The sequence below is a fragment of the Lepidochelys olivacea genome (assembly GCF_965140295.1).
Source record: "Lepidochelys olivacea isolate rLepOli2 genome assembly, chromosome: 14".
NCBI lineage: Eukaryota > Metazoa > Chordata > Testudines > Cheloniidae > Lepidochelys > Lepidochelys olivacea.
Window position 1 is genome coordinate 43,088,507 of NC_140424.1, and position 14,141 is coordinate 43,102,647.

Consider the following 14,141-nt stretch of genomic DNA (forward strand, 5'->3'; position numbering starts at 1 on the left):
CAGCAGGACAGTGGGGTGGGAATAGGTATTGTTTCATATTCTCTGTGTATATATAAAGCCTGCTGCAGTTTCCACGATATGCATCTGAGGAAGTGAGCTGTAGCTCACGAAAGCTTATGCTCTAATAAATTGGTTAGTCTCTAAGGTGCCACAAGTCCTCCTTTTCTTTTTGCGAATACAGACTAACACGGCTGTTACTCTGACACCACAGAGAATTTCCCCCCCTCTAATCATTCAATTACATCACTGTAACTTCAAGCAGAATTGTGATTTTTTTTTTTAACAGAGAATGACCCAGAAAGACAAAGCATGTACAATGGCCTGGGTATCTGTAAGGAACAGCAGCTGGATGTTCCCCTTAATAGCAGTGGAGACCAAGAGCAAGGAAAGGAACCAGGTAGGTGGAGCCCCTCTGCCTGGGAGAAACACTGCGGCTTCTGCAGATGAAGCCAGATGTTCAGTTTTGGGTGCAGCAGCCCCAACACCTGCCTGCGAACGCAGCAGGGATCTGATCACCCCACCGGCTTCCTATGAGCCCCGCTGCTTGCTTTGCAGGGACTGCTACAACTTGCCCTGCAGCCGGGCGCTTATGGCTGTGTAACAGGGTGCAGGGGCATTTTGTGGGCTTGCCAGCGGCACCCATTTGGGACTGTGTCCCTGTCTCTCCCCGTCTGGTTCAGGGCGGAATATCCCCGTTTGTTTCGCTGGGACATGACGGCAAAAGCTTAGCTGCGCCGGGTGCAGGTTGGCTTGTTCCATGCCGGTCTCTAATCGTTACCCGTTTAAATCTCTCGCCGAGTTACTGCGGTGATAAATGCTGTCGAAAAGCTTGGGAGGAAATTCGTAATCCCATATTCAGTGCAGGGTAGATCAGAGACAGCGACAAACTCTCATCTACCAAGAAGCTCGTGACTGTCCATTTGCTTGACTAGGGGGGTGTGCAAACCGTCCCCTGTCTCTGCACTGGGCCATGGTAAATAAATAACTCCGATTCCTCCCCGCTGCAGCAACCCCAGGGGTGTTCATACATTGGTCTCTTTCAGGTTACAGGCTCGGGAAACCTACAGCACTTACGATCGTCGCAGCCGTCACCGTCCTCATCTCGGGTTTAATCGCAACCACAGCCATCCTGGCAGGTGAGTGCGCAGCTCTTATGGGTTCGCTCTCTGTCTTTTCTGTTCAGATCTGGAGCTGGCTCGAGCGCACATCTCCAGGCCCTGGAGCGGACGTCCTCGCGAGGTTTGGGGGAGCCAGCATCGCGCTGCAGCCAAACGGGAAAAGCTTAGCCAAACGGCTTCCCAGTTCTTAGCTCCTGAAGTTGCCTCCTACTTGTTTTTTAATGCTGGCCCTAGACCTAATGGCGCCCCCGAGCGAGGAGCATCTTCGGCGCCCCCTCCCCATTTGTGAAACGTTTGGAAGGGGAGGTCTTGTCCTGCATGCGGGTGTGGAATTGCCATACTGAAAACATCACCGCCCACCACTGCGTCCAAGCAATTGCCAGAGCTGCTTAGGGGATTCTCTGAGGCCTAAGGGGATTATCCTACTTGTTCCCCTTGGATACAGAGATGAGGAGGGGACAGCCCCTGTGTTACGTTCTCTGTTTCAGTCAGAACCAGGAAGTCATGTTTGGATTCTGCGGCTGTCCCATCATGTCCGGATGGCTGGGTTGGCTACCAAAGACGGTGCTACTTCTTCTCCGAGGACGAAAGGAATTGGACCGCCAGCCAGAGCTACTGCTCTTCACACGGCGCCTCCCTGGCTGGGATTGACAGCAGCCTGGAGATGGTGAGAGACCCAGGTGTTTTGTGAACGCACTAGACGGGCCTTGGCATGGCAGCGCCAATGATGAATGGCTTATGTTTCACACCCGGCCCATAACGTCTTCCAGCCTAGACAGAATCTGTCATGTGAGCCAGTGGGACAGTGCCCAGGCCCTGCAGCGTGAGGGGCCCCTGTGCGTCCCGTGCCGGGAGGGCAGAGCGAATGATCTTTCCAGGTCCCTGGCTGGAGCTGGGGCTTTGCAGCCTGTGCGTGATTGAAGTGGCTCATGGTCCGCCTGCCCCAGCTCTTTCTCCGAGCAGGAATTCAGTGGGGAAACACAGCTCCAGTCCTGCTCATCTCCTGGAGATGAAAGGGAGTTCATTCCCCGCTCAGCTCAGCGCAGTCAGTGGTCCCATATGGATGGGCAAACGGGAGGAGTGGCTGACTGAAGAGAGGGCCTTTTTTTGCCCGGCTCTTGGGCATTGTAGAGTGAGCTCGTCCCCTTTACAATAAAGCCTTGTCTTCCAGCACCCCCAGCCCCTACAGAGAGCAACACGCTTTCCCTCCAATATTCCTGTAAAAGAGTTGGCACCCACCTCTTGCGAGCGCCCCCTCTGGTTGGGTGTGTCTGCGTCCTTTAAATCAGTCCAGCCCTGCTATGGGGCTGTATCCCCAGGATTTCCTCCCTGGAGACACTATCTTACAGCCCTCCACCGGCTCAGTCCCTGCTCAGTGTCCGCAGCCAGCCGGGAGCTCCTTCATTGTTCCCCCAGGCTCTGCGAGCAAACTGCCCTTGGCTCCGTTCTAGCTGCCAGCCAGGTACACAGTCACTTCTTTTCCAGCTTCCAGCAGCAACTAACTGCTGTTCTGCTCTGCAGCTCCTTTTATAAGGTCCTCCTGGGCCTTGATTGGCTGCTTCCCCTGCAGCCATTCTAGCCGGCTTGTAGGGCCTCTCCGCTGCTCCTTTCCTGGGATGGGTGTGGCAGAGCCCTGAGGTCTCCAGCCGGGGGCCTTGCGCCCTATTTTGCTTTCTGACGATAGAGGAAGGTGGCCTAAAATGCCCCCCACTCCCCCTGCTGTTTCCCCCCCACCCCGCATTATAGATTCGGTCTATGCTGGTAGACGTGATGGGCGGGGCGTCAATCGTAAACCATTCATAATGCAATACAGTGATCCCCAAAGATACTGCAGAGGGTTGCGATACCTGTCACAAGACATGCTCCGACACCCACAGTGTCCAAGAATTCCCCAAACACCTGTAAAGCAGAACTTCAGCTAAAGCCCCGAGACCAGTAACTGTCTCTGGAGTCTGTCAGGTTTTCATTTAGCTGGGGTGTCCAGCCACGCAGCACAAACCTGAATGGCACAACAGCCCAGAACATAAAGCAGCATCTCTCCGTACTCCTATGAGCCGGAGCAGAGGAGTGGGCTTGGGAAGCTCGGTGGGTTTATTTTTTTTAAAAAAGCTTCAATTCTGGGCAAGCATTAAAGGCTGTGTGTTACGCAGCATTGCGTACAGCAGACGCTAGAACTGAATGGAGACGAGAGAGTCCCAGGGGTGCTCACTGCGGCTAGTGCTCAGGGGATGAGCACCATGGAAATGCTTATAAATAAACAAAAAGACAGAGGCTTTCCCTTTGTTTGTTTTGAAGGCATTCCTTCTGCGTTACAAAGGGAGTGTTTACCATTGGATCGGCCTCAGAAGGGAGCCCAGCCATTTGTGGAAGTGGCCCAACGGCACCGAATTTGACAACTGGTGAGTCTGTTTCTGGCTCTAAATTTTCTCAGTACTAAGTCATTGGTGTTGGAAGTGCAGAGTGCAGAGAGATCAACAACGGAGATCAACCTCGACAAATGGACATGGGTCAAAAATAGGTGAAAAACTAGTATTTCCACCTCTTGTGGGTTTAGTTTGTTGTGGGGGGGAACCCTGTGGCCCCACTCTCCTGAAACTGGCATCAGCACAAGCCTCTGCTTAGAGACTTCACCCCTTGAGGGAACGATGCAACCAGCAGCTGTTTGTAGAGAAAGCCAAGGTGTTTTAGTTAACAGGAATACAGTATTTTAGGTCTTTAGGTTAGAATGGAAAAGCAAAACCATGCTGGCAGCCTTACCTGCCTCTCTGGCCCAGTGCCTCCAGGATTTCATCTCTGATTGTTTGCTCCAACCCTTGTCTCTACCCCACTCTGTTGCAGGGTCTTTCTGCACCCCAGATGGAGGTGTCATTGTAGTGTGGGGTAGGCCTGGCAGCACAGCCAAGCACCCTGAGTGCATGCATGCCAGGCGTACAGGCTATGCGCTCCTGTGGCTAGCTCGCACTGACGTCCATGCTGCCACCTGGGCACTGCGATTATTACCCATGCTAGCGAGATTAAGGTTAGTGTGGGTATGCCCACTGGTGTTAGTGACATCTTCCTTTGCAGTGTAGATGTATTCACAGGTGCTTCACGCCACCCCTGCCCCTCTTCTGCTCTGTCCTTTCCCCCTCCCCCCCTTTCCTCTTAGCTGAGCCCCTCCTCACTAACCCACCAAATAAAATAAATAAATAAAAATGGTGCCACTCCCATGCCCTTTGCTGCCATCCCATCGTTCACGCTACCTGTGTGTGCCACTCCTACCCCTGCCCTGTGTCTGTCAGGTCTACGCCGATTGTCAGCGCTGTGAGACAGTCAGTGACTCTGTGTTTGTACAGCACCTAGCGCAATCGGATCCTACACTCCTCTGCTCCTCAGGCTATACCTTAATAAACCTAATAATAAGTTACGCTCTGGGTGGCAACCACCTTAGCCCAGTTCCAACCCGCCTCCCCACATCAGGGCTTTGTTTCACATTCCTGCCAGGCTGTTTTCATGTTTCACATCCCTGACCGGCAGTTGTTAAAGATCAGCATCCGGTTATCCACCCTCTGTTCTCTCTCTCCAACATACTCTGTCATGTGCTTCATGTACAGGGTAGAGGGCAGGGCTGCCCCTAGCAGGCCAGGCTCTGGTACCGGGTTATGGACTGGCTACAGAGTGTCCTTTGTAGAGACCCACACCAGATATGTTTCAGAGTAGCAGCCGTGTCAGTCTGTATGATCCTTTAATACTGAGCCAGGTATGACTGGGGTTAGCGTCAATAGGGTATGTGACACATGGCGCCATCTAGTGGCTTAACAGTGTGATACAGTTGAGCATCGTATTACAAACTCCATTCATAGACTCATCAAAATCATAGAAATGTAGGGTTGGAAGGGGCCTTGAGGGAGGTCGTCTAGTCCAGCTCCCTGCACTGAGGCAGGACCAAGTAAACCTAGACCAGCCGTGACAGGCATTTGTCTAAGGCTAAGTGTGCACACTACAAAGTTTGATGTGTGTGAGTGTGGTCACGCGCGAGGGCTGGAAGAGAGCTCTCCCCGCGCTCTGTGTAATCCACCTCCACGCGGGGAATAGCTCTGAGTGCTGGGAGCACAGATACAGCCCTCAAACGTGCTCTGCTCAGGGTGTGTGTGTGTGTGATTTTTCACGCCCTTGAGCCAGCAAGTTAGGGTGCTATAAAATGCAAGTGTAGACATGGCCTAACCTTCTAACTATCAGCGTAGTTAGAAGGTTACCTGGGAGGTTGTGAGATCCCTGTTGTGGGAGGTTTTTAAGAACAGGTTAGACACTTCCTCTCGGGCTCTGCTTTGGTGCGGAGAATTCCACTGTCTGTCTCTGGGCTGGTCTACATGCAGAGTGGCCCCCGTTAGACTTGAGGTGTGATTTTATACCGGTTTAGTTAAACCAGTGCTAAAGGCTGTCTGGACATTCTTCTTTCAGTTTAAGTGGCTTATTCTGGTTTAGCGTCAGTCAGCTGGGAACTGGTACGAGCTAAAACAAAATAAAACGCTCTTAAACCGGAATCACGGCATCCATCCACACAGGGGGCTGCCCCCAGTTTAACAAAATCTGCGCAAGTTTATGCCTCTCTGTGGGTGGGACACACTAGCCTTGGCTACGGACTGATTCTAGCTCCGTGGCTTCTGGTTGCAGGTTCGAAGTAAGGGGAGGAGGCGACTGTGCATATCTGAATGACATAGGTGTCAGCACGTCAAGCTGTGAGACAGAGAAGAATTGCATCTGCGCCAGACTGTTGGATGTGGGAAATGAAAAGAGAACTGCCTGGAAGAGACGGCAAAACAGAAACATGCTGTTACCTAATAAAGCCGTCTAAAAAAATATGCAAACTGTCTTATGCTCATTTGTAACGCATAGCTGATCAGTAGGCATCTACTCCACGTAAAAAATCAATCAAATCAAGAGGGCAGCCAATGAAATGGAAAGGCAGCATATTTGAAATAGATGAAAAGAATTTTTTTTATCGACACACTGCTTAATTATCCTGTGGAACTCATGGCCACAAGATGTTATTGAGGCCGTGAGCTCAGCAAGATTCAAAGGAGGACTGGACATTTAGCTGGAGAATGGGACTATCACAGGGTGGCTGGCCCTTTAAGGGAAGATGGGTCCCAGCCGCACCTGTTACACTTTGCTTATTTCTCCACCTGGGGAGGCAAGCTAAGTCACATGACAGGCAGGTCATGGGGCTAATTCAGGCCTCGAGGGGTGGCGAAAGGAGAGAAGCTTGCGGAGCAGAAGATAGGAAATGCCAGGTAGGAAGCTCTGGGGATAGATGCTTGGTAGAGACTCTAAGAACCTCAGCAGGAGCTATGAGAGAGTCTAGGAAAGAGCTTTGCTCAGTTAATGGTCAGACGAATTAGAGGAAAGAAGACAGAAGAGAACTTTAGGCTGGGATAGCAGATTCTTTTGTGTTTGTTTATGTCCTCAGAGACATTGGAAAGGGTGGAATTTTCTTTTACAACTTAGCTGGAGGGCCAGGTCCCTGCAACAACCAAGCGAGGCTGGAAGGTTCGGAGATTCCCACTGGAGAGAGGGGAAACTGAGGCAGCAGCTAGCCCAAAACCAGATCGGGCAGGCGATGCTGCAACAAGGAACTTTTGCTGCTTAGAAAAAAGTTACACAGGATCCGAACCCTCCTGCTTCAGAGCTCACAGCTTAGACTCATAGATATTAAGGTCAGAAGGGACCATTATGATCATCTAGTCTGACCTCCTGCACAATGCAGGCCACAGGATCTCACCCACCCACTCCTGCAATAAACCTCTCACCTATATCTGAGCTATTGAAGTCCTCAAATCATAGTTTAAAGACTTTAAGGTGCAGAGAATCCTCCAGCAAGTGACCCGTGCCCCAGGGTGGTGACGGGAGACTTTTCAGACAATCTGTTTTTTTTAAGGGACGCAGGATCAGTGTCTGGAGTTAAATGCACCTGAAGAGACTGAGTCCCAAAAACGACAGGGAGGTTGAGGGGATCCACAAGTGACATCGAATACCATCGTAGGTATGGTTGGGTTAGTGTGTGTTTTCTCCCTGTGTGCCATCCCAGCTCTGCGCAGACAGCTCGCACGGCCAACCTCGAGCGAACCGCTCAATGACCACACGATCCATTAAGATGCCAAGGCGCTTGGTCAGGTTTATTGTCAATAAAGCACAGTCCTAATGCCCTGGCTTGACGATTACAGGTACGCTAACACACGTATGCCCATTGTGATGGACTAGCTCAGCTGGTGGCAGGACCTTCCGCTATCCTCTAGACCAGACAAAGACAGTCTCTGAGATACATCTTTATACACAGATACAAACAAGTTACGTATCACTTCTGATGGATCAGGGTGCCAGCCACTGATATATCCAGGGGCCACCCGTTACCTTGTACGGGTTGGTTTGAACAAAACATCTGTGTTCATCATGTTGTTATCTGACTTTGTCCTTAAGGTGGGTCAGTGTGTTCCTGAGATCTGTGGGCAATGTGCTGATATCGAGGTGTTCGGGTACCACCCTGGAATGTGTCTGCGTGAGCAGGGCCTGCCTCTTGCTTACAACCTGGTTTTGCTTCATGTCAGCAAAGTTTTGACCACTTTAGTCCAGGCCTCAGGCCTCATACCAGACCTCTGGTACACGGGCTTATGGTCCAGGGCCTCTTCCTACCACAGAAAGCACCATACCACCTAATTCTGCTCAGAGGCGTTTCGTGAGCACCGGGTTTAAACAACCCAGGTTGACAGCAGGGTCCAGTCCCCACCACGAATCTCAGCGAGAGAGAGAAGCAGGGTGGGGAAAGCGCAGGGCAGGAGAACATGCAGCTGGAACAGTGACTCAACCATCGGGGGCCACCTCAGTGTCAGCAGCATCCCCATCTTGTGTAAACTGGCCCACAGCTCTGCCAATGAGGCCGCGCTGATTTACATCAGCTGGGATCCTGCCCCAGATGCATCAAACAGTGGAACAACGGAAGTTACAAAGCCCTTACAATAATCTTCTCGGGGCAGACCCAGACAGAAGGCCTCTCCTCTGTCAGTTCTGCAACGGCCTTGCTTAGATCAGGAGCGCATCTTTCCGGCAGATCCATTTTAATTCAGCGCTGCAGGTTTCCAATCCAATCTGGTTTCTTTTTAACACCCCGCAGTCCCTTCCACTGGGTTTCCCTGCGCTGTGGAATCAAAGAGCCAGTCATTGCCGATGTATTTAGACTTTGCAGGGAGTTGGGTCTGTAGCGGTGCCGTGGGGCAGGACGCTGTCACTTTCTTCCCCCCCCATTTCAAAGGGAAGGCTGGCCTTATTGTTAATGCACTGGGCTGAGCCCCAGGAGATCAGCACTTGGTTCTAGCCTCTGCCACAGATTTCCCTGCATGGCCTTTGTCAAGTCACTCAGACCTAGATCCTCAAAGGTAGTTAGGCTCCGAACTACCACCGATTTCAATGGAAATCCCTTCTATCTAAATACTGAAATCCATGGGAGTTAGGAGCCTAGATGCTGGCCTACACTAGGGACTTATATTGGTACAGCTAGGTCTAACAGGGGTGTGAACAATCCACACCCCTGAGAGACGTAGCTATCCTGACCTAACTCCTGGTGCAGCCAGCGCAAGGTTCAGAAAACAATTCTTCTGTCCACCTGCCTGCCACCTCTCGGGGACGTGGATTAACTATGCTGACGGGAGAACTCCCTCCTTATAATGGTATAATTATACCAGTAAAAATTCACCTCCCCTAACTGATGCAGTGATACTGTTACAACTTTCAAGTGCCCGCTAGGCCTCGTTAGCTGCACACAGACGCACGTCCTTGCTCATCTGGGAAGGGACATCTTTCAGGTCCGGATGACCAGGGCTTTAATAGAAATTCCTAGAATCTGCCAGTGTGGCTCAAACCAAACTGTTTTAGAAGAGATGCCTTGCTCTCACCTGAACATCAGGTTATGTTGAACCTGGCTCTCTGGTTATTGCGACACCTGAAATACACACAAACCCCCAAGCCTTTCCATTGACACATGTTGTGACCTTCCCTTCTGCAGCACTATGAACACTTGCAGTTTTACGGCCAGCCTCATGCTATTTTGTGCTTTTCTTTAAGTTCCAGCTCTTGGAGTCAGGTGATTATGGGAGAATCTCAGCTTGCCTTTTAAAAAACAAAGTTTCTACCCGTCCTTTTGATTGAAAACATGACCCCAAAAACCAGAAGACAAAGACAAAGAACCCTAAATGCATTAAAAAAAACCCCACTACTCATGATTTTTAAGCAAATCTCACCATTTTGGGGACCTGACTTAGGGTTTTGAAGGCTTGGGCTTTCCCATACGGTAATAATTTCAAAGGAGGTGAAGTGTCACATTTTTGGCTTCTGAATCCGCAAACAAGGCAGTAAGATTGTTTGCAAACACAAATAGGAAAAACATTAGGAAACTCACAGGTCTCTGTTGAAGGGGGAGCCATCTACCCACATCCACGTCCTCTCGGGAGATTTAAAGTTTAATCCAATCCAAAGAGAATTTTTCTCGATTGTGATCGTCTGTATGTAATCCTGTAAAGTGGACGAGACAGGCATCTGGGTGAATAAATGGTGCTTTAATTCTCTGAAGTCTGCTTCAGTGTTAATCCAAGGGCAATAAAAATCCAACACAACACAACATGCTGTTAGGGTGGCCAGGTGCCTGGTTTTTGATGGGAAAGTCTGGTCGAAAAGGAGACCTGACAGTGTCCGGTCAGATCTACCGACTGGACAACCAAAGTCCAGTTACTGTGAGCAGGGGAGGCGGGGATCATCACCCGCGCCAGCCCCTATTCAGCCTGGTCTGTCTCCTACCATCGTTAGGCGGCTGCAGCTCCCACCCCCAGCTCCGCAGACAAGTCCCTCCTGACCTGGGCAGGGGGGGTGGGAGGGGAAAAGCAGCGAGCAACGGGGGATATGGAGGTAGAGGAGTGGATGGGGGTGGGGCCTCAGAGGAAGACGTGGGGCAGGGGCAGGGCCTCGGGGGGAAGAGGCAGGGCAGGGAGGTTCCAGCACTCCTGCGGGAGTGTGAGGTTTCTAAATATTACCCAAACGGGCAACCGTGCATACCGCACTTGGGATCTTGGCACTCCTAGACGCTGACCTTCAAACAAAATATCTGCTAGCTTACCGGTGGGGTTGGAACTACGTTTTCCCACATTTGGTTTATTATGGCGCAGTGCTCCAATATCCTGCAAGAAAATTAACTTTACCATCTCCTCCTGGTCCTGGGTCACCAGTAAACGAGAGCTCTTCGTTAAGCAGTCATCACGGCTGCTGTTCCACATTCTAGTTTCTTTAGACACCCAGTAACATTTTCCCTTGTACGGCAGCCAGTCGTGGGGGCAAAGTACGCAGCTGGAGCCTTCTGGAGGGGGAAAGAGCATCATTCATGAATCATAGAATCATAGAATATCAGGGTTGGAAGGGACCTCAGGAGGTCATCTAGTCCAACCCCCTGCTCAAAGCAGGACCGATCCCCAATTAAATCATCCCAGCCAGGGCTTTGTCAAGCCTGACCTTAAAAACTTCTAAGGAAGGAGATTCCACCACCTCCCTAGGTAATGCATTCCAGTGTGAGCAGGAGTTGTTTGTAGCTGCTGACCAGCTGTTTGGCAGGTCAGGGAGGGGCTTGGAGGAGGGTGGAGAATGGTGAGTGGGCGGGGGCATCGGGGAGAGGGTGGAGTGGGGACAGGAAGAGAGAGAGCGAGGGTGGGGCCTCGGGGGTGGAGGGTTTGACATTATCAAACTGAAACATTGCAACGGTCCTGGATCAAAATTGTTTGGCATTTTCGTTTCCCAGGAAACATCAAGACTTCCGCTCTTGGTTCTGAGTTGGATGAAAAAAAAATTCCCAAAGGTCGGAATCTCCCACGGAACAGAACTTTCCATTCCCCACCAAGGTCTCATATCAGTACAGGGTCTTTGGGGCGGGGAGCGAATGGCTAAAAGCAGGTCCCACAAACAGCCTGGGGGAAAACAGGTTAAATAACAAACCGCTGAAGATGCAGCTACCCAGAAAAATGAAAGTCAACGCCTGTGAGGTTACCTGTTGAGCTGCTTTGGGGTGGGTCACACAGGTGCTGTTTCAGGTGAGACAATTTCTCCAGGCCGGCGACACATTTACTTTCGTTTCTGGGTCTCTCGGAGACCACATCGCCTTCGGGGGCCAGTCCACGCCCCGAGGAGCCCTGAAAAACTTCAGCACAACATCCATGTGAATGAACATTGTTGACTGTACTTTAAAACATTACGAATGCGGGTCTGTAAATTACACCTCCTTCAGCAGCGTCTAGTGACTGTATCAGGGAAAGAGACGGGAGGGGACTGAAAGAAATGGATAGACTGGGCATCTCCTTTGCTACAACCGTTCAGCTCCTTCTCACTTTTCCTGTCTGTGTAACAAAGGCAAGGCCTTCATGAGCAGCTCGGGTGAATTCATGCACTGGGATCCCGTCTGTTTCATTTTGTCCTGCCTTTGAGAATGAGCAAGTTGTTCCTTGGCAAGTGTAACAGGCGTGAAAACGAGCAAGAAAATCCCTACAATTCCCTACCTTTTTCTACGTTCAAAGACCACGGAGGTTGCAGAGGGCAGCGCTCCAAAGTTAGGCAAATGTCTTGGCGAAGCTTGCTTGTGCAACTTCACCTCTGCCTCCCTGGTGCATCTGTGTTAGTATGAGGGGGGGGAGGCATAGCTCATTGGTTTGAGCATTGGCCTGCTAAACCCAGGGTTGTGAGTTCAATCCTTGAGGGAGCCATTTGGGATCTGGGGCAAAAATTGGTGATTGGTCCTGCTTTGAGCAAGGGGTTGGACTTGATGACCTCCTGAGGTCCCTTCCAACCCTGATAGTCTATGAGTCTATGATACGCAGGCTGTCCTCACAGAACCCTGGCCTTATTCAGTGCACAGATTGGACGGTGCCTGTGACAGGGATGCGGGGTGGCCTTTGATTCACTGAAGGGGGTGGATGGTGGGCAGTGTGTGAGAAGCAAGGGGGGGCCATGTCTTGCACAGGTGCCTCTTGCACTCAGCACCGGAGCCGTTCAGTTTCCTGGGTTGGCTGGATCACTCCGGATTTCAGCCCTCACCTCTTCAGCACCTGCTTCTATCTCCCACTGTCACTGAGCCGGGGAGCTGGGTGAATGGATATTTATGTGGGAAGTGCTCTAGGCCAGAGGTGGCCAAACTATGGCCCGGGGCCACATCTGGCCCGTGGGACCATCCTGCCCGGCCCTTGAGCTCCCGGCCAAGGAGGCTAGCCCCGGGCCCCGCCCCTGTTGTTCCCCCTCCCCTGCAGCTTCACCTCGTTGAGCCACCAGCGCTCGAGCTCCTGCTGCGGTGAGTGGCATGGTAAGGGGGCAGGGAGCAGGGGAGGGAGGGGTTGGATAAGGGACAGGGGGTCCCGGGAGGCAATCAGGGGACAGGGAACGGGGGGGTTGGATAGGCGTGGGAGTCCCGGGGGGAGCTGTCAGGGGGCGGGGGTGTGGATAGAGGTCGGGGCAGTCAGGGGACAGGGAGCAGGGGTGTTGGATAGGGCATGGGGTCCGGGGGGGGCAGTTAGAGGTGGAGGGTCCCGGGAGGGGGCGGTCAGGGGACGCGGAATGGGGGGGGTGTTGAATAGGCGTGGGAGTCCTGCGGAGGCCTGTCAGGGGGCAGGGGTGGGGATAGGGATCAGGGAGGTCAGGGGACAGGGAGCAGGGGGGATTGGATGGGGATGGGGTCCTGGGGGGTGGTGGCAAGTGGGAGGGGGCAGATAGGGGGTGGGGCCAGGCTGTTTGGGGAGGCACAGCCTTCCCTACCTGGCCCTCCGTACAGTTTCACACCCCCGATGTGGCCCTTGGTCCAAAAAGTTTGCCCACCCCTGCTCTAGGCAAAGTCTCTATGGTTAGGACATTGGAAAACCGCTCTAGGATCTGAAAACATAGGGACTCCTAGGGGTTTCCCAGGGCTCTCTCCTTAGTCCCCCCCACCCACGACCAGAGACAGAGGGGGGAATTTAAGCAAGGAGGGGCCAATTAGAAAGGGGTGCGTCAGAGGGGTGGAAATCATTGGGGGAGAGTGAAGATTTATGCAAATCAGGGCATTGCATCATTTGCATAACCTCTTCTGATTTCTGGACCGACACCTTTACAACAGGTGCTGTGAGCCCTGCCCACCCTGTGCATTGACTGAGGCACGGGGGCTCCATGGGAAAAAATTATCACAATGCCAACACATCGGGGGGGGCTGAATTCAGGGTTTGCACCGGTGTTGCTGGCATTTCCTAGTTCCTGAGTGCTTGACTTTGCCACCTCAATAAGGTCCTCGTAATCTTTCGATGGCATTGCCTGAGTTTTAAAAAAAAACCCCAGCAACTCCCCCCTGAAATGTAACAAAGCCATTATCGGATACTTACTGTTTTCTTCCACCTTGCACAAAACGGGCACCGTGGCGGAGCCCTGCCTCATTGTGTGCACAATTTTGAGCATTAAAAGGAGCTGAGCTTCTAAACAGCCCTATGTAATTCATTGCCTGCGTTCACTGATCACGGAGATTGAGGTGGGCTCCTTCGAAACTCTACCTTATCCCAAGTGCATCTTCACATCAGAAATGAAATGCTCCTTAGCCTTCTTGCACATGCATGTATAGAGCCTATCCAACGCTTACGGGATTATACACGCCTTGTCCACACACAAACTTGCACTGGTTTAATTAGTGGGGATGCCTGTTAGGAGTGTTAGTGATGATAATGTTAGGTTTCAGAGTAACAGCCGTGTTAGTCTGTATTCGCAAAAAGAAAAGGAGGACTTGTGGCCCCTTAGAGACTAACCAATTTATTTGATGCATCCGATGAAGTGAGCTGTAGCTCACGAAAGCTTATGCTCAAATAAATTGGTTAGTCTCTAAGGGGCCACAAGTCCTCCTTTTCTTTTAGTGATGATAATGTAGTATTCAGGCCTGTATATTTGCCTGAGATAGAATGTGGGGTCTTGAGTTGTTTGCCCATTTGCCTTTTGATATTTTTATATTCTTAC

General features: G+C 51.6%; 2 protein-coding genes across 2 annotated transcripts; one reads left to right on the forward strand and one right to left on the reverse strand.

Moving 5' to 3' along the window:
• Nucleotides 1-267: 267 nt before the first annotated feature.
• Nucleotides 268-5,952, forward strand: LOC311531034 (C-type lectin domain family 2 member D-like; the record flags this gene model as incomplete). The annotated part of the gene is made up of 5 exons (XM_084648092.1): nucleotides 268-397; nucleotides 1,044-1,136; nucleotides 1,607-1,785; nucleotides 3,414-3,517; nucleotides 5,772-5,952. Exons 1-5 carry the CDS (start codon nucleotides 310-312, stop codon nucleotides 5,950-5,952), a joined length of 645 nt encoding a protein of 214 aa, XP_084504218.1. The 5' UTR covers nucleotides 268-309.
• Nucleotides 5,953-8,174: 2,222 nt separating this feature from the next.
• On the reverse strand, nucleotides 8,175-13,451 carry LOC311531035 (killer cell lectin-like receptor subfamily F member 1; the record flags this gene model as incomplete). The annotated part of the gene is made up of 5 exons (XM_084648093.1): nucleotides 8,175-8,289; nucleotides 9,547-9,659; nucleotides 10,340-10,494; nucleotides 11,176-11,325; nucleotides 13,373-13,451. The coding sequence occupies 5 exons, from the start codon at nucleotides 13,449-13,451 to the stop codon at nucleotides 8,175-8,177; spliced, it is 612 nt and encodes a 203-aa protein (XP_084504219.1).
• Nucleotides 13,452-14,141: the final 690 nt, after the last annotated feature.